This window comes from Macaca mulatta, chromosome 12 (genome assembly GCF_049350105.2).
Source record: "Macaca mulatta isolate MMU2019108-1 chromosome 12, T2T-MMU8v2.0, whole genome shotgun sequence".
Lineage (NCBI taxonomy): Eukaryota > Metazoa > Chordata > Mammalia > Primates > Cercopithecidae > Macaca > Macaca mulatta.
The window spans coordinates 102340888-102359153 of NC_133417.1; the positions used below are offsets into that span (position 1 = coordinate 102340888).

Genomic DNA, 18266 nt, shown 5'->3' on the forward strand with positions numbered 1-18266 from the left:
CTCCAGTCTGGGCGACAGAGCGAGACTCCGTCTCAAAAAAAAAACAAAAAAAAAAACAAAAAAAATTATCTTAGAACCATGAAACAAATCCAGTTTACATTAACAAATCTGGAATAATTACCTTCAGCACAATCTTCTTCATTTCCTCATCAGGAGATTGGAATTCTCGAATAAGGATTAACATCACTTCTCTAGTATAGTAGTTGGCATATTCTGCATCCATAAGAGGAATAAGATACCCAATAGCCTTCAAGAAAGCAGCCAAACCCTATTTTTAAATAAAAATATATGTACTTTAGTAATTTAGATTTATGTCACCTTAACTTTAATGAAGATAAATCAAAAGGTAATTGGTGGATTTACCTTTCCTCTGTGTTGGCGGATACCCTTCCATAAAGGCTTTAACACAGAATCAAAAGATTCGATACCATAAGGAGTTGCTGCTTCAGCCAAGGCAGCAATGGCCAAAGCACTGATGGTCCGAACTTTCTGCTGCTCATCCACAAGACCTACAAAACCAAACACAGGTTTTAACTATGCCCCAACATTACCTAAGTCACACAATGTCATCCAGATTCTCACAATATATCAACTATTTAGCCAAACTACAGAATACGTTCACATTAAAATTAGGTAAAAGCAAAATATGAACCATAGCCTGTTAGCAGATAATATTACAAACCCATCATAAAATCTATAGTTTGTACAGTTATGCCTTTCCATTTATCTCCCCAAATCAGTAGCCCAAATTTTAGGACAGCTGTCTATTAAAAGTAGACAGGCTGTGTGTGTACTTCTAGTCCCAACTACTCAGAAGGCTGAGCAGGAGGATCACTTGAGCCCAAAAGTTTGAGTCCAGTCTGGGCAACATAGTAAGACCCTGTCTCTTAAAGAGAAAAAAAAAAAAAAAGTTACATTACAACTTACCATGTTCAATGATTTCAACTAAACTTCTAAGATGTGGCAAGATGGCACAGCCCATAAGAATAGCTATCTGTTGTACAATCTTAATACCAGTGTGTCTCGCTTGCCAGGACTTCTTGCTTTTGCACACAGCTTTTAAGAAAGGCAATAAAGAAGGAATGCCCAGGGCAGAGGCTACAACAGCAAAAGCTCTAGCTGTTGTGTTACGGACATACTCATCCATGTTATCTATATCAGGTCTCATGGTAGAGATCATAGTAGCCAGACCAGCAGCCTAAAAAGTAAACAAAGAAAGGACAGTCATGAGTTGGTAATATTAATCTTCAACCATTTCCTTCCATAATCAAATAATTCCATAAACAGAAATAAATTGTCTTCTCTAGAAATTAAATGTAAATACCTTTGCCAAATTAGAAATGATCTCTCGGCCTTCCACTCTAGCATAGTAATCTTCATCAATCAATAGTGGTTCAATGACCACAAGGATCTGAAAAAGAGAAAAAAGAGAAGCAGCTACACTTTCACATCAATTACTGATGAAATACTCATGTACAGAATTAAACATATACAAGAAATTTAGATTTATCAGGATTTTCGTTAATCAAGGGACAAATTGTTTAAGAATTTTAATTACACAAGTTCAAACTCCAGATAGAGATGAAAATTTAAGAGAGCTATTAGTGACACACTAATATTCAATATTTTTTAAAGAAATAACTTATATGCCCCATGAACATACTGCACCATAATTAACATCGGTGAAAAAACTGGTTCTTAATACTAACTGGCACAGTACAGAATCACATATGTTCTCCTCCTAATCTAATCTCAATAAAAGCAAATGAAAATATTAAATAATATGAATGTCTTATGGCAAAGATGATAAAAACTAATGTCTGTACATCTGTATAAAACTGTATTTGTACATGTATGATGTGTACTTGTGCAAAGAAAAAGGTCTAGAGGGATATGTAAATTTAACATTGATTAACTGAAAAAGTTAAAATATTAAAACTATCAGAAACACTATTAAGAACAAACCTTATGCACATATGGACGAACTAAGTCATCAAGTTTGTATAGTATCCTATCAATAACTTTCACAAGTAAATGACGCTCTTGATCCTCAAGTGTAGGAGACATCAGTAGAGGAAGAATCTGATTAAACAAAGGACCAGCTCCAAATTCACGAGCTTTATCAGTAATCTGACGCAATGCAGCCTGGGAAAAAGAGCAGAGTATAGGTGTGGTTTCTTTACAATCAAGCATTTTGAATGAGCAAATTACTCAAAGAAGATTTTCCATAATTTAATATGTGTTTACTTTTACACACATTTTACACAGACAGCATGAGTGCATTTCCATCCAAATTACTCTGGAATTTCAACTACTGTGATAGATATTTTATGTTAATTCAAAAGAGTAATTTAATAGAACAAAAGAACCACAGAGGTATGTACCAAATTAGCCTTCACTTCCCCTAAAGTATCTTCCATTTCCAAGGCACATATAGTGTTAATATAATCCCTCACTAATTTCACTAATTATCTTCAAGCTTTAAGCATATTTTAAAGGCCTTGAGAAATGGAGAATCTCGTATTTCAGCATCTTTATTAGCTTTTTTAACCAAAGAATTCTGTGCTAACTCCAGCTGGGCATGGTGGCTCACACCTGTAATCCCAACACTTTGGGAGACTGAGGCAGGAGGATCTCTTGAGCCCTGGAGTATTTAAATAATAAAAACAAACGGCTGGGCACGGTGGCTCACGCCTGTAATCCCAGCACTTTGGGAGGCTGAGGCAGGTTAATCATTTGAGGTCAGGAGTTCAAGACCAGCCTGGCCAACATGGTGAAACCCCGTCTCTACTAAAAATATAGAAATTAGCAGGGCGTGGTGGTGCACACCTGTAGTCCCACCTACTTGGGAGGCTGAGGCAGGAGAATTGCTTGAACCCAACAGGCAGAGGTTGCAGTGAGCCAAGACTGCACCACTGCACTCCAGCCCGGGCAAGACAGCAAGACCCTGTCTCAAACATATATATATAATATTAATAACAAAAACAAGCAAAAAAGTTAAATCCTTCACACTAATTTTTTTCCATCATGCTATGTCCTTGATAAAGATGAAGAAAGTAATTATAAATTCCTAAACACAAAAATATAACACAACCAAAAGCTAATTTTTTTGTGGGGAAAGCTTTCTAAATAACCTTTACCAATTTGGGCTACTTGGAAGAGTAAAGGAAAGACCGCACTCCAGCGGGTTATACCAATAGTTCAGTACTATTTTGTGGCCTACTTTTCCTGGTGAAAAAATTAAAAACATTTTTAAAAATATAAACTTGGCCAGGTGCAGTGCCTCACACCTGTAATCCCAGCACTCTAGGAGGTAGGCCAAGGCAGAAAGATCACTTGAGACCAGCCTAGGCAACATGGCAAAACCCTGTCTCTACAAAAACTACAAAAAATTTTTTTTTATTTAAATAAATAAGCAACAAACATGACAATTTAACAAACTGAGACTTACCTTTCTCATTGGTGGTGTTCCATTCTTAATTTTTAAAAGCAACTTCATTATTTTTCTCTCTTTTTGCTCTTCTGGACTAAGTGTTGATTCATCAACATCAACCTACAGTAAAAAGAAAAAAATGTTAAGGGAAGTTGAAATGTTATGATTTATAATTCTGGAACAAAATGTAATAGTTTATTTCTGCTAGTATCACTTACCAATAGTTTATCAAAGTACTGAATATCATCAGGCTTTAAAAATGGAAGATTTCCAGATGGCTGATCATTAACACTTTTCATAGTTCGATCTTCAGTTTGCATGTGGAAACCAGTCATACCACCCAAAGGTGTTGGAGTAGCTGTCAGTTTTCGAGCTGGAGTTCGAATAGGAACATAACCAGCTGGAGGAGGAAGTACCTGATAAAAGTTATAAGACAGTTTAGGATTTTCTTAACTTAAAAAACAGCATAAGGATCAATATTTGCACTTAAAATATTTTAGTTTATTAGCTAATAAGATTTTCATTTGCTTGGAGACAACATCTATCTTGCTTTTCTATCTTAATTAGAAACCTAAAATATCTGCTTCTCATCTGCTAACTGATTATATCAGTGGTGTAGGGAACTGAGGAAATACAAGAGCTTAGAAAATACCGATCACGTTCAAACATGTTGTGGGTCAAAATGTCAAATTATTAAAAACTTGAAAATTATAAAATCTGAGTCAGCAATTCCAAAAAACTGCTCTAGTCGAGCAAATAACATTTCATAAGTATTTATATAAAATGGAAATAAGCTCATATGGGGCATATAACATAAAAAGTTTTATTTTAGTATTAAAATATCACATAAATTCCTGTACTATAAAATCTTTTAAGTGTAAAACTCTACAAAAAATTAGTTAAATGCATAAAAACTAAAACCAAAATGTTTGCCAAAGCCCTGTAAAATACACACCACCTGATCAAACCTTTTGCAAAACAAGTAAAATTTCAAAAAATGCAGGCTGAAAATCACAAAGAATTTTTTTTTTTTTTTTTAAAGCTGGTAACAGACTTAAAAAAAAAAAAAAAAAACAGAACTTCTGGGCAGGCCAGGTGTGGTGTCTCACGCCTGTAATCCCAGCACTTTGGGAGGCTGAGATGGGAGGAACGCTTGAGCCCAGGAGTTTGAGATCAGCCTGGGCAACACAGCAAGACCCCATTTCTATTTTATATAATTTAATATATAGTAAAAGAAAAAAAATACAGCTTCCTGGGGATATCGATAAACCTATACATGTCAGTGAGCCTAAAACTGTTGTCTATTAAAGATTAAATTATGTTAAATTTACATTGATGCTATCTGCACTTTGTACAGATATTTTTTGTTGCTAGTTAATGTCTGCACCAGCAGACCACTAGCATTTTGGATAAAGTGGATACTGTATAGACGTGAGACCTAGGGAAATCAATGTCAAGTCCACAGGCATCACTTGCCATTAAGGATTTAAAGGTCTACTATATTTTTACATTCACTAGTAAGGATGTTGCTTATTAGTAGGATTCACTAAGGGAGACTTTTCCTCCTAGTGACTCTAAGGAAATCAATGACTACGACTGAGAAAGACACTCAGGCAGTCAACAGTAAGTTGTATCTATACCCACAGCATTGTGTGGAGGCTACGAAAAGCTTTAAGGCAAAACTTCATGCAAACTTGAAACAAATACTCTAACATAAATAACAGGGATCAAAAACAAAACAAGGCTGGACACAGTGCCTCATGCCTACAATCCCAGCAGTTTGGGAGGTCAATGTGGGAGGATACTTTGAGCCTAGGAGTTTGAGACCAGCCTGGCAACACAGTGAGACTCCATATCTACAAAAAATAAAAAAATTAGCCAGGTATGGTGGTGCATGCCCATAGCCCCAGCTACTCAGGAGGCTGAGGCAGAAGGATCACTTGAGCCCAGGAGATCAAGGCTGCAGCGAGCTATGTCAGCGCCACTGCTCTCCAGTCTGGGCAACACAGTGAGACCCTGTCTCTAAAACAAAAACAAAATAAAACAAAAAACACATGCATGAACTGTTAAAAATCAATAGTCATTAACAGAAAAAGCTCTGTAAAGGCCATCAGATGACTTACAAAGTTATCTGGTTCCCCTTGGTTATGATGTCAGCTATATGACCACAGGCTATCTTCAGACTAACAAATACTCCCTGAGTACGAGGTACCTAGAAAATTTTATAGTTCAAAATAAATTTTAGGTTTACATGGTAAAAAGAAGGCTGGGCACGGTAACTCACGCCTGTAATCCCAGCACTTTGGGAGGCTAAAAGGGATGGATCACTTGAGGTCAGGAGTTCAAGACCAGCCTGGCCAACATGGCGAAACCCTGTCTCTATTAGAAATACAAAAATCAGTCGGGCGTAGTGGTAGGCGCCTATAATCCCAGCTACTCGGGAGACTGAGGCAAGAGAATCGCTTGAACGTGGGAGGCAGAGGTTGCAATGAGCTGAAATCACGCCACTGCACTCCAACCCGGTGACAGAATGAGACTCCATCTTAAAAAAAAAAAAAAATATTCTTTGTGTCCACTGACAATCCATAAACTTAAGTATACAAAATCTTGGTGAAGCACCAAGTAAAATAACCACAATCTAAATAAGCTTATTCCTGGGACTGCTAGAAAACTGAAGCACCAGCAGTTCTCAAAGTATAACCAATAGACCTGTATACAAGTCCTCCAGATGTCTTTCAAATAGTAATAGAATCATGTTGTTCATTTCTTTTCATCTCTATTTGGAACTGAAATATACCTGGAAATAGCTAAGAGAATGGAATGACAATAGTGAATTTGGGCAAAGCCAATGCAAGTTCGATCAATTTTTTTCACTATTTAAAATAAAGGCATATCCTAAATACATCATATTTGATGTACTACCTTATATCCTTCTGGGAACATAGCATCTAATTCCTCATCAGAAAGTGGGCGATTTCTCTCATCAATTTCTCTTTCCCATCGCCAAGCCTGAAGCTGTTCAGGAGTCATACTCATTATGTGACCTACCAAGAAAAGCAAAGTTTTATATACTCTATAGTGCAAGACTGTATTATTACATATATCTCTGAGATAAAAGAGAATTAAGATCAACCCTATTATTTATTTTGCCTTTACATTATAAATGCAAACCAAGACTTAAATTTTTATATCTCTTTATTCTTGCTAGAAGTTGACATTAATAGCACGCAGAATACCACAAAGAAAAAAAATTAAATAATTTATGGAGAAAAAAACAATTATTTCCAATGAGAGAGAGTTCTACCTGGAGTAGGGGTAGCCATGTTCATGGCTGGTGTGCCAATTGGTGTTTTTCCAGGGGTCAGAACTGGAGTGCTTCCACCCATCTGACTAGCTGGTGTTTCGTCCCACCGTGATTTTCTTTTACTGGCTCCAGGAGTCGGTGTTTCACCAATAGAATCTCCACCTCGATCTGTTCGAGGAGTCTCAGCCCATCCACTTCCATGCCCAGGAGTATCTTTAAAAAGAGTGAGTGAGTAAAACCACAATTTTAATTCCTGTTAAAATAATATTCTTTATTCTCAAACAATTATACTCAAAACTATCAAGTTCTAAAACAGAATATTCCTAAAATGGTGACCCATTTAAAGTTGTTTGAGACCAGCCTGACCAACATAGTGAAACTCCGTCTCTACGAAAAATACAAAAATTAGCCAGGTGTGGTGGGTGCCTGTAATCCCAGCTACTCAGGAAGCTGAGGCAAAAGAATCTCTTGAACCTGGCTGGGCACGGTGGCTCACACCTGTAATCCCAGCACTTTGGGAGGCCAAGGCGGGTGGATCACAAGGTCAGGAGATCGAGACTATCCTGGCTAACACGGTGAAACCCTGTCTCTACTAAAAATACAAAAAAATTAGCCGGGCGTGGTGGCAGACGCCTGTAGTCCCAGTTATTTGGGAGGCTGAGGCAGGAGAATGGCGTGAACCCGGGAGGTGGAAGTTGCAGTGAGCAGAGATCGCGCCACTGCACTCCAGCTTGGGCGACAGAGTGAGACTCCATCTCAAAAAAAGAAAAAAAAAAAGAATCTCTTGAATCCGGAAGGCAGAGGTTGCAGTGAGGTGAGAGCGCACCACTGCACTCTAGCTCGGGTGACAGAGTGAGACTCTGTCTCAACAAGAGCAACAAAAAAGTAAATTTGATGTTAGGTACATTTTTCCATAATAAAAAACAAAGGGTAAGCCAGGCACAATGGTTCATGCCTGTAATCCCAACACTTTGGCAGGAGATCACCCCTCCCAGCCAGGAGTTCAAGACCAGGCTAGGCAATAAAGCAAAACATTGTCTCTACAAAAAATTTAAAAAGTAGCCGGGGACTGGGCGCGGTGGCTCACGCCTATAATCCCAGCACTTCAGCAGGCCGAGGGGGGCGGATCATCGGAGGTCCAGAGTTCAAGACCCGCCTGAGCAGCATGGAGAAACCCCATCTCTGAGGTTGCAGTAAGCTGAGATCGCGCCATTGCATTCCAGCCTGGGCAGTAAGAGCAAAACTCTGTCTCAAAAAAAAAAAAAAAAAAATTAGCCAGGCATGGTGGCATGCCCCTATAGTCTTAGCTACTCAGAAGGCTGAGGCAGGAAGATCGCTTGAGCCTAGGATGTCAAGGCTACAGTGAGCAAGACCCTGTCTCTAAAGAAACCAACAAAATCAAAGGTTACGGCCTACTAACTTTACTTTAGCCTAAGGTTCTTCCTTAAATCTTAAACCTCTTCAAGAAGTAAAAAAAAAATCAAGCATATGATCTGTTCTGTTCTTAATCTGTCCCCTTATATGCGTCCACCCAGGAATAAACAGAACACATTTCAGTCTGTAAACATACCACTCAACATTTCACCCACACACCCATACTCCACTAGAAGTACCTCTCTCTGTTTTGGGGGTTTCATCCCATCTGTTTTTACGAGCACTGGAAGTTGCGCCTCCATGGCCTGGTGTCGCGTGGCCTGGTGTATCGCCTCGTCCAGGAGTAGCAGCTCCCGCCGGTGTGTGGCTAGGTGTAGGATCCCATATTTTTGAGCCTGGGGTTGCTCCAGGAGTCTCACTTCCCTTTGCACGACCTGGTGTCTCATCCCATCTTAATGAAGGAGTATGCCCAGGGGTCTTAAAAAAGCAAAAAAAAAATTTATTTCACACACCCACATAGAAATAGTTAGAAAATTTCCATAAAATAAAACTTTAAATGAAAAATGTTTTAGTTCTATGTACTATAATTAATTAAGTTAGAGGACACTACCTCTACTTATAGGAAAATATACCTACTTTCTAGCAAATGTTTATGATTAAAAACAATGTAAAGTTTCAATCCGAAGCACTGACAAAAGTTCCAGATTAAAAAAACAAAATATTCTGGGTATGAATCTTTGATATGCCATTAACAGCTCTGTGACTTTGGGGGAAATCAATAAGGTTTCTCTGTCTAGATCTGTAATCGAAGGCTTTCAGCTCTAATTACATTAGTACTTCTCAAAGTGGGGCTTAGAGACACATATTTAGGGGAGAAGGAATTCACGCGTTCTAAGAAAATAGTCCTGTTGATGTTTTGTTCAATTGTGTGTGTTTAATTAATATAAGCATGCTTCAGATTACCTATGTAATTTTTTTTTTTTTGAGACAGAGTCTCCCTCTGTCACCCAGGCTGGAGTGCCATGGCACGATCTCCGCTCACTGCAAGCTCCACCTCCTGGGTAATCTTGAGATCAGTTTGTATTTACAGTTACATATGTAGCAAATAATATTACCCTAGCTGAGGCTGGTAAGATTAATGAAAAAAGATGAGAGGTGGGTTTTCATTTGTTTTTTGACAGAGGGTCTCACTCTGCCGCCCAGGTTGAGTGCTGTGGCACAATCACGGCTCACTGCAGTCTCCACCTACCAGGCTCAAGCGATCCTCCCATGTCAGTCTCCTGAGTAGCTGAGACTACATACAGGCACACACCACCACACTCGGTTAATTTTTTTTTCCTTGGAGAGATAAGCATCTTACTATGCTGCCCAGGCTGAGAGGTGGGTTTAAGTAACATCAAAGGTTCCACAGTACTTCACAGAGTAACAGCTGGACAACTGACTGCATGTGATAGCAAAAGAATCTCCACCAATAAAGACAGTATCATATCAAAGTAGCATAGAGTTGAGTGTAAAGAAAACAAAATTTGTAATTATATACTGCCTCATAAGTATTCCATAGGTTATGTAATGTACTTTATATATTTGTTTTAAAGTTGGGAGCTCGGCCGGGCGCGGTGGCTCAAGCCTGTAATCCCAGCACTTTGGGAGGCTGAGATGGGCGGATCACAAGGTCAGGAGATCGAGACCATCCTGGCTAACCTGGTGAAACCCCGTCTCTACTAAAAAAAAAATACAAAACACTAGCCGGGCAAGGTGGCGGGCGCCTGTAGTCCCAGCTACTTGGGAGGCTGAGGCAGGAGAACTGCGTGAACCCAGGAGGCGGAGTTTGCAGTGAGCCGAGATCATGCCACTGCACTCCAGCGGGGGTGATAGAGTGAGATCCCGTCTCAGAAAGAAAAAAAAAAAAAAAAATTGGGAAAGTTGGGAGCTCTTATAGACACAAGGACTTTATCGACCTTTATGTTTGCAAATTTGCATGGTACCATTAAACAAGTTTAAGACTCAATAGTTTTTCCTTTAAAAAGATACTACTCAGGGCCAGGCATGGTGGTTCATGCCTGTAATCCCAGCACTTTGGGAGGCCAGGCAGGCAGATCAATTGAGGCCAGGAGTTGAGACCAGCCCGGCCAACATGGCAAAAGCCCATCTCTACTAAAAATAAAAAATAAAAATAGCTGGGTGTGGTGGTGCACACTTGTAATTCCAGCTACTCAGGAGGGTGAAGCACGAGAATTGCCTAAACCCAGGAGGCGGAGGTTGCAACGAGCCAAGATCGTGCCACTGCACTCCAGCCTGGGTGACAGAGTAAGACTCTGTCTCAAAAAAAAAAAAAAAAAGATATTACTGTTACTCAGCGTTGAAAAATTCTGGATTAGGTAAATAAAGCACACAAATCATTTAAAATCTCCATTCTGGCATCTGTCCCTCCTGCTGAATTATAAGGAAAGATGGGAAATAAATTCTATTATCTAATTCCTACATTTATGACTACAGTTGTATTAAATGAACAGAACAACAACAAAAAAAAGTCTTGAGTCTCTGAATTATTTATTTATTTATTTATTATTAATTTTGAGACAGAGCCTCACTCTGTCACCCAGGTCAGAGTGCAATGGCACGATCTCAGCTCCCTGCAACCTCTGCCTTCCGGGTTCAAGCAATTTTCCTGCCTCAGCCTCCTGAGTAGCTGGGATTACAGGTGCCTGCCATCACACCTGACTAATTTTTTGCATTTTTAGTAGAGACGTGGTTTCACCATGTTGGCCAGGCTGGTCTCAAACTCCCAACCTCAGGTGATCTGCCCGCTTGGCCTCCCAAAGTGCTGGGATTACAGGCATGAACCAGCGTGCCTGGCCAAGTCTCTGTAGTTTCTATAAGAAAGATATCAGCATATCAACTCTCATGCCAGGCGCAGTGGCTCACACCTGTAATCCCAGCACTTTGGGAGGCCAAGGCGGGTGGGTCACCTGAAGTTGGGAGTTTGAGACCAGCCTGGCCAACATGGCAAAACCCCGTCTCTCCTAAAAATTAGCCAGGCATGGTGGTAGGCACCTATAATCCCAGCTATTTGGGAGGCTGAGGCAGGAGACTCGCTTGAACCCAGGAGGCGGAGGGTGCACGGGGGCCGAAATCATGCCATTGCACTCTAGTCAGGGTGACAGAGCAAGACTCTGTCTCAAAAAAAAAAAAGAAAAAAAAAAAAGAAAGGTATCAGCTCTTGTGTCTAGTTATGTGCATACAGTTAAACAATTACCAGGACAAACTTCTTTATCTTTCTCATACTTAGTACTGAATGTCATCCACAGAATTAAAGTTAGTAGTTACTTGGCTGGACACAGCGGCTCATAACTGTAATCCCAGCACTTTGGGAGGCCAAGGTCGGGGGATCACTTGAGGTCAGGGGTTCAGCACCAGCCTGGCCAACATGGAGAAACCCTGTCCCTACTAAAAATACAAAAATTAGCTGGGCCTGATCGCACATGCCTGTAATCTCAGATACCTGGGAGGCTGAGGCACAAGAGTCACTTGAGTCTGGGAGGCGGAGACTGCAATGAGATGAGGTTGCACCAATGCACTCCAGCTACCCATGGGTAACAGAGCAAGACTCTGTCTCAAAAATTAAAATTAAAATTAAAGCCAGTAGTTACTTATATTGAGCAGAACCATACCCCTCCTACATATCACCAAGCAAATGAGAAGTCCTCACCTTAAACTAAATTGTTTAGAAATTATGTATTAGGTTTATATCCCAATTCTGGGTTTGGGGAAATACTGCATGATCTGATAGGTTTTTTCTTGATTTATAAGTTAAATATATAGCAGTCCAGGCTAGAGCTAATAGTGATTTAGACAAGGATGGTAGAGGCAGAGATCATGAAAAGTGACTAGCTCCTTAATATATTTAAAGCTGATGCCAAGAAAATGTATATGGGTAGGATATGGGATAAGAGAATAAGGAGTATTGGATGACTCCCTAAATGTTTTTTGTTGTTGTTGTTGTTTTTGTTTTTTTTTTTGAGACACAGTCTCGCTCTGTCGCCAAGACTGGAGTGCAGTGGCACCATCTCCACTCACTGCAACCTGCACCTTCCAGGTTCAAGTGATTCTCCTGCCTCAGCCTCCCGAGCAGCTGGGATTACAGGTGCCCGCCAACACGCCGGGCTAATTTTTGTATTTTAAAATACACCATGTTGGCCAGGCTGATCTCGAACTCCTGACCTCAAATAATTCACCCACCTCGGCCTCCCAAAGTGCTGGGATTATAGGCATGAGCCACTGGACCCGATCCTAAATGTTTTGCTTGAGCCAAACAGACATGGGAAAGACCAGGGGAGCAGGACTGAGAAGAGACGTATGCGAAAAAAATCAATAATTTTCTTTCAGAAATACTGATTTTGAAATGCCCATTGAACAGCCAAATAAATATGTCAGGCTGAACAAACACGCAAGTCTGCGGAACAGAAGCAGAGGAAAGATTTATAAGTTTGGGAGCTATTTTATGTAAATGGTATATAAAGACAAGAATGAGATCCTAGGGATCGAGCACTGATGGAAAAGAATCCAAAAAACTCAGCACTACTATAATACCCCAAAGTTCGGAGGTAAGAAGAATGAGGATCCAGCAAACAAGACTAAGGAGTAGTAACCAGTGAGGAGATTTTGAGGGGAAGCAAGAAAGACTAAAACCCAGAGACTGAGAGAGAAAAGGGTATGAAGAAATGTCAAATGTTCTTGATATGCTAAGTCATATGAGAAATGAAAATACACTTTTTAAATTTATCAATTAGGGGTCAAGTGACCTTGACAAGAGATTTTAGGTGGAGTAGACTAGAACTACGTAAGAAGACTAGAAACTACGTAAGACTAGAACTGACGGTCCTCGGCGGGTCTGGACGTGGCGGGTTGCTTTCCAAAATGGCGCGCGCGCTGAGGGCTGCAGCCGCGAATGCCAGACTGGGGAGAAACCAGAAAGGAGAGCAAGTCCTGTAAAAACAACTACTACTTCGGCCGAACTCCAGGCATGACCAGCTTTGTGTTGGGAACACTCAAAGGGGTTTTTTTCCAGACTCCAAGCTCCCATACCAACAGTAAGAGCTTCTTCCACGTCACGGCCCTTGGATCAAATGGCAGGTTCTGCGTGGAACCGTGGTCGACTCAATCATGTAGCCATAGCAGTGCCAGATTTGGAAAACGTGCAACATTTTATGAGAATATTCTGGGGGCCCCGGTAAGTGAAGCGGTCCCTCTTCCTGAACATGAAGTATCTGTTGTTTTTGTCAACCTGGGAAATACCAAGATGGAACTGCTTCATCCACTGGGATGTGACAGTCCAATTGCAGGTTTTCTGCAGAAAAACAAGGCTAGAGGAATGCATCACATCTGCATCGAGATGGGGAATAACATTTTGATGGCAATTTAATCGTGATTTTCATGTGTATCTTGACAAGGTCAAAGGTGGATAATATTAATGCAGCTGTGATGGATTTGACAAAAAAGAAGATCCGCAGTTTAAGAGAAGAGGTCAAAATAGGAGCACATGGAAAACCAGTGATTTTTCTCCATCCTAAAGACTGTGGTGAGAGACCGGGCGTGGTGGCTCACGCCTGTAATCCCAGCACTTTGGGAGGCCAAGGCGGGCGGATCACGAGGTCAGGAGATCGAGACCATCCTGACTAACACGGTGAAACCCCGCCTCTACTAAAAATACAAAAAATTAGCCAGGCCTGGTGGCGGGCGCCTGTGGTCCCAGCTACTCGGGAGGCTGAGGCAGGAGAATGGCGTGAACCCAGGAGGCGGAGCTTGCAGTGAGCCGAGATCACACCACTGCACTCCAGCCTGGGTGACAGAGCAAGACTCCAGCTCAAAAAAAAAAAAAAAAAAAAAAGACTGTGGTGGAGTCCTTGTGGAACTAGAACAAGCTTGATTTGTATTTGCAAACAACTAAATTAACTGACCTGAAAAAGCCTATCAAATACTATCAAAATGTACTATGATATTGAGTCCTTTGCTGCTTCCAACATGTAAAAGTTCACCGTTAAAAACTGAATTACAGAAACATTAAAATATATACATATATAAATCAATAAATATGTAATTATTTAGATTAACAAACATATTTGTTAATTTGAATCTGAAAATTAGGGAACATTATTAAAATCATATAGAAATAAATTATTCCTCTTCTACAATGGGGTAACTGAATGTAAAAAAAAACGAAAAAAAAAGACGAACTATGTAAGCAGAGAAAGCAAGTACAAATAACTCATTCAAAGCACTTGTGGCTCATGCCTGTAATCCCAGCACTTTGCAAGGCTGAGGCAGACAGACTGCTTAAGCCCAGGAGTTTGAGACCAGCCTGGACAACACAGTGAGACCCGTTTCTACGAAAAATAAAAAAATAGCCAGGCATGGTGGTACGTGTCTACAGTCCCATCTACTTGGGGGGTTGAGGTGGCAGGATCATTTGAGCCCAGAAGGTGGAGGCTGCAGTGAGCTATTATTGCGCCCCTGCACTCCAACCTTGGCAACAGAATGAGACCCTACCTCAAGAAAAAAACAAAGAACAAAGCACTTTGTTCTAAAAAGATATAGAAACAGGATTGTCACTGAATGTGGATGTGAATGAGGGTTAAGAGATGTTTTCTGCAGGTTTTTTGTTGCTGTTGTTAAGAAAGCATGGTAAAACATGTTTGCTGATGATGATAATCTAGTATGGAGAAAAAAATTAATGGTACTTGATGAGAGTCTCCAAGAGGGGAAGGGAAATGGTACATAAGCAAAAAGAGTGGCTTTAATTCATTATTTATTTATTTTAAGACAAAGTCTCACTCTGTTGCCTAAGTTGGAGTGCAGTAGCGTTAATCTCGGCTCACTACACCCTCCACCTCCCGGGTTCAAGCGATTCTCCTGCCTCACCCTCCCAAGTAGCTGGGACTACAGGCGCATGCCACCATGCCTGGCTAATTTTTTTGTATTTTTAGTAGAGACACGGTTTCACTATGTTGGCCAGGCTGGTCTTGAACTCCTGACCTCATGATCCGCCTGCCTCGCCCTCCCAAAATGCTGGGATTACAGGCATAAGCCACCACACCTGGCCCCTTTATATTTTATTTTTCTAGCAATAATTAAATATTTTCAAGTGCTTTCTAAAAAATCCATTTTAAAGGCCTTTCTATTCAGGCTAATGACAAACACAATAAAGGCACATATGATAGTTTAACATTTATGCAAACTTGTATCTTTTAGTCTGCAAGTATATATTATTAAATGATAGAAAACATCTAATATAACCATTTCTACAGAACTAGGAAATACATTTATAAGAATGATTTTACAGACTCCATCATTTTGTTTTTTTGAGACAGGGTCTTACTCTGTCACCAGGCTGGAATGCAGTGGCATGATCATAGCTCAATGCAACCTCTACCTCCTAGGATCAAGGGATCCTCCTGTCTCAGCCCCCACCACTCCCCATACCCCAGAAGCTGGGACTACAGACATGTGCCACTATGCCCAGCTAATTTTTTTTTTTTTGTAAAGACAGGGTCTCCCTCTGTTGCCCAAGCTGGTCTCAAACTCCTTGAGCTCAACCAATCCTCCCACCTGGGCCCCCAAAGTGCTGGGATTACAGGCATGAGCCAATGCATTCCACCTCCAAAACAAATGTTTAAAAAAACAAAAAGAAAGTAGGAGAGTAGGCTGGCCAAGGGAATGATGTAGCATTGACTATTTGCTGCCTGTAGTGAGGGTCTTAAGTTATCTATCTAGAAGATAAGGAAGACCACTATATCACACTCAACCTCCACAATGTAACATACCTACAGGTCTGTATTTAATATTCTAAAAAGAACTTTCCTTACTCTATGACATGGGCTAAATTGCATGCCCCTCAAAATTTGTATGTTGAACCCCCAGTGTGGCTGTATTTGGAGACTGGGTCTTTAAGGAGGTAAATTAAGGTCAAATGAGGTCATGAGGGTGGGGCCCTAATCTAACAGACTGATGTCCTCATAGGAAGACCAGGGACAATAGAGCTTGCTGGCACAAAGAAAGGCCATGTGAGGATACAGCAAGAGAGCCCTCAACAAATACCAACCCTGTTGGTACTCTGATCTTGGATTTCAAGCCTCCAAGAACTGCGAAAAAAATCAATGTCTGTTGTTTAAGGCACCCAGTCTGTGGTATCTTTTTATGGCAACGCAAGCAGACTAATACAGTCCATAACAGAAAAAAATTTTAAACAGTAATAACAAAAAACAAAAAGAAATTACCTCTGCCTGATCCCAACTTGATAATTTTTTGGGAGTGGCACCAGGAGTCTGATCAGCTGTTTGATCCCAACGCCGTTTTCGTTTTGATGGAGGCTGGGACGCTGCTGCTCCATTGACGACTTTTAGTTCTCCAGCTTTAGCTTTTTCTGCTAGCTGTTGCCTAATTTCTCGCTGAAAAAAAAACAGTGAGTGTTTACCTTTAAAATGCTTTCAATATATTTTTCTATCATTAGCACAATCATTTCCACTTAACATCCCATTTTATACTTTGCTCATTCTCCTTTCTATGGTACTCGTGGTCTCCCTTCTATGCTAGCTGGTTCCAAAGTCTGTGTCTTTATTTCATTTTACATAATGCCTGTCTTTCTAAACAAAAGATAAGCAAGTTCAGAATTTGTAACATAGCACACTGTAGTTTATATATTGTAGGTGAAGTAAAATCTTCAGTCAACAATGGAGAACCATAATGCTTCCACTGAAAAATAGGGTTTTCTTCAAAACTAATATAAATAGCAATTAAGACTATGCAACGGCCGGGCACGGTGGCTCAAGCCTGTAATCCCAGCACTTTGGGAGGCCAAGACGGGTGGATCACGAGGTCAGGAGATTTAGACCATCCTGGCTAACACGGTGAAACCCCATCTCTACTAAAAAATACAAAAAACTAGCCGGGCGAGGTGGCGGGCGCCTGTAGTCCCAGCTACTCCGGAGGCTGAGGCAGGAGAATGGCGTAAACCCGGGAGGTGGAGCTTGCAGTGCGCTGAGATCCGGCCACTGCACTCCAGCCTGGGCTACAGAGCGAGACTCCGTCTCAAAAAAAAAAAAAAAAAAAAAAAACAACTATGCAACAAGATAGAAAAATGGTAAAAGATAAAAATAGTAAAATTGTTTTATTTATACTGACAAATTATATAAATACTCAAAATTTAGTGGTAATGGATGCACATTTAATTCACTCTATACTGTTAAAATGGGGTTTTACTATCCCATTTAACTCATTCAACATATAAAATCTATTATATATTCATAATAGTAATGGAGGAGGCTGGGTATAGTGGCTCACACCTGTAATCCCAGCACTTTGGGAGGCTAAGGCGGGCAGGTTGCCGGAGGTCAGGAGTTCGAGACCAGCCTGGCCAACATAACGAAACCCCATCTCTACTAAAAAAAAAAAAAAAAAGGCCGGGCGCGGTGGCTCAAGCCTGTAATCCCAGCACTTTGGGAGGCTGAGGCGGGCGGATCACAAGGTCAGGAGATCGAGACCACAGTGAAACCCCGTCTCTACTAAAAAAAATACAAAAAATTAGCCGGGCGCGGTGGCGGGCGCCTGTAGTCCTAGCTACTCAGGAGGCTGAGGCAGGAGAATGGCGTGAACCCAGGAGGCGGAGCTTGCAGTGAGCCGAGATCGCGCCACTGCACTCCAGCCTGGGCAACAGCGTGAGACTCCGTCTCAAAAAAAAAAAAAAAAAAAAAATACAAAAATTAGCTGGGCATAGTGGCACACACCTGCAATCCCAGGAACTCGGGAGGCTGTGGCAGGAGAATCGCTTAGACCCGGAAGGCAGAGGTTGCAGTAAGCTGAAATTGCACCACTGCACTTCAGCCTGGGCAACAAAGCAAGACTCCACTCAAAAAACAAAAAAATAGGCGGTTACTAGACAAAATGGCATAATCTCTGTAGGCCAAAAGGAATTATTCAAAATTCTCCACTTACATCCAAACTGAAACTTATAGAATCTCACACTGAACTCTTTGACTTTTCCCTAACATACTAGGTTCAGATACACACCATCAACCTTCCTCACGGAAACAACCCCTGTAATGGCCAGGCACAGTGGCTCACACCTGTAATCCCAGCACTTTGGGAGGTCGAGGCAGGCAG

At 40.9% G+C, this 18266-nt stretch overlaps 1 protein-coding gene and 1 non-coding gene across 5 annotated transcripts in view; one reads left to right on the forward strand and one right to left on the reverse strand.

Moving 5' to 3' along the window:
* SF3B1 (splicing factor 3b subunit 1) overlaps positions 1–18266 on the reverse strand; it is a 49270-nt gene that overhangs the window by 10895 nt on the left and 20109 nt on the right. For 3 of the 4 annotated variants that reach the window (XR_013401773.1, NM_001265963.2, XM_015131731.3), the window contains 11 exon segments: positions 16385–16555; positions 8351–8588; positions 6738–6950; positions 6356–6477; positions 3652–3849; positions 3452–3553; positions 1966–2145; positions 1325–1411; positions 928–1198; positions 364–509; positions 122–268 (listed from right to left, as the gene is read on the reverse strand). Coding sequence is in view for 2 of the 4 variants with exons in the window: in NM_001265963.2 (NP_001252892.1) it covers positions 122–268; positions 364–509; positions 928–1198; positions 1325–1411; positions 1966–2145; positions 3452–3553; positions 3652–3849; positions 6356–6477; positions 6738–6950; positions 8351–8588; positions 16385–16555 (1875 nt within the window). In the remaining 2 variants the exon portion in view is untranslated. 4 annotated transcript variants of the gene reach the window in all.
* Positions 3091–3226, forward strand: LOC114671609 (small nucleolar RNA SNORA4). The gene has a single exon (XR_003721643.2). It is a non-coding gene; the product is annotated as a small nucleolar RNA SNORA4 (small nucleolar RNA).